Source organism: Orycteropus afer, unplaced genomic scaffold (assembly GCF_000298275.1).
Source record: "Orycteropus afer afer isolate SDZICR_OR568_19922 unplaced genomic scaffold, OryAfe1.0 scaffold00064, whole genome shotgun sequence".
Lineage (NCBI taxonomy): Eukaryota > Metazoa > Chordata > Mammalia > Tubulidentata > Orycteropodidae > Orycteropus > Orycteropus afer.
The window spans coordinates 3,819,436-3,821,235 of NW_006921651.1; the positions used below are offsets into that span (position 1 = coordinate 3,819,436).

General features: G+C 49.3%; 1 protein-coding gene across 1 annotated transcript in view; it reads right to left on the bottom strand.

The window, feature by feature from the left end:
* Positions 1-1,216, bottom strand: part of BORCS7 (BLOC-1 related complex subunit 7) — a 10,241-nt gene extending 9,025 nt beyond the window's left edge. The window contains exon 1 of the mRNA XM_007939888.1: positions 1,064-1,216. Coding sequence (XP_007938079.1) covers positions 1,064-1,201 — 138 coding nt within the window. The 5' untranslated portion in view covers positions 1,202-1,216. The remainder of the gene's footprint in view (positions 1-1,063) is intronic.
* Between the last annotated feature and the right edge of the window lie 584 nt (positions 1,217-1,800).

A 1,800-nucleotide genomic window follows, 5' to 3' on the forward strand; every position in this document is an offset into this window, starting at 1 on the left:
AAAAAAAAAAAAAAAAGCCAGAAGGAATGGAGAAGGGGAATCAGAGAAAATGATATCATTAATCAAAGAAAGAGAAAACCAAGAATGAGAGAAAGACAAGTCAGGGAAGAGTATATTCATAGACAGATGATGCACAAAGATGTGGAAAGAATGTGAGGCAAAACTATGCGGGCTACGGGAGCTGTTGTTGTTGTTGTTGTCATATGCCATCGAGTCAGCCCCGACTCATAGCGACCCTCCTTGGGTTTCCCAGGCAATATCACGACGGAAGTAGGATTGCCCAACCTTTGGGAGCCAGTAGGACCAATAATCACCACAGAACGCTCCAAGAAACAAATGAAAAACTGGTTCGGACTACCATCTCCTCCACCAGCCACTTCAGAGCACGGATTCTCATCATGTTTCTGCCCTCGCTCTCTACCGTAAGGAGCCCTGCTGGCTCAATGGTTAAGCGCTCCACTGGTAATTGGAAGGCTGGCGGTTCACCTGACCAGCAGCTCTGCGGGAGAAAAGACCTGGGTGATCTGCCCCCGTAAAGATAACAAACCAAACCCACTGCCGTCGAGTGGACTCCCACTCACAGCGACCCAATGGGATGAGTGGACCCGCCCCACAGGGGTTCCAAGGCCGTCAATCTTTACGGAAGCAGAATGCCCCATCTTTCACGCGTGGAGAAGCAGGGATGGTGGGTTTGAGCTGCTGAGTTTTAGGTTTGCAGCCAAGCGCTTTAACCACTGGCCACCAAGGGCCCCTGCATGAAGATTAAACAACAACAACAAAAAAAAAAAACTCACTCCCAGGAGTCGACTTCGACTCATACAGACCCCCTCTGAGTTTCCTCACAGACTAGAAACTCTATGGCGCACTGGAAGTCCAAAACGACTGTACGGCAACCAATCACCTCTACTCCTATCCAGAGACTACACGCCCCGGAACGCAACCCGCACCCTCCGTGAACCGCCCTACTGTCGGCCTACAACTCCCAGGATGCGACGCGACACCCAGGCTCTCAGTGATGCGAAGAGGGAAGTTCTTAGTCACGGAGAACCCATTTCCACCTCACCTCGGAGCTCCGGGAGCCCTTCAGCACCTGCTTGGTGAGCGCGATCACGTCAGTCCCACAGGTATTCACCTTCTCGGTGAGAAGCCCTTTCACAGACTGACCGAATCGCGCTTGCGAATCCGGCGTCCCAGTCGCCATCACCTCAGCTATCAAACGCCTCCGGGCCGGAGATGGCGAGGCGCAGGGACCAAACAAGGGTAACGCGGAAGGAAACGTGGACGCATTTTTTTCCTCTCTACAGCGGGAAGAGGAAAAAGCGCGTGCGCTTAGTGGACAGTGACTTTTGCTACCTTTAAATAAACAGTTGGTATCCTGAGGAAGATGAGGCCAAGGCAAACGTCTCTAGCGGAGATGGAGGACTGTTTCTGTATATCCCTGGTTTAGAATTAGAAGGCCTGGGTCACGGTTCCAATTTTGATTCTTAATGTAGTGTGACTGCGAATTAGTCTGTTTCCCAAACTCCTCTTCTGTAAGATAGAAGTAGTAATGTTAGTCTCCAAAGGGTTATGAGAATGAATTAAGTTCATTCAATTCAATTTTAACAAACATTTCATGTGTTAAACGCCAAACAAAAAACGCCAAACACTGTGCTGGACTGGGGATAGAGAAAGAAATGAGATCAGTCCTTGTCTGCACTGAGCTCCCACGCTAAGACAGGTGTGTATACAAATGGACTGGGAAGAACAGTCCAATAGAAAATGAGCAAAGGATACAAACAGGAAGTTCAAAGAAAAAGA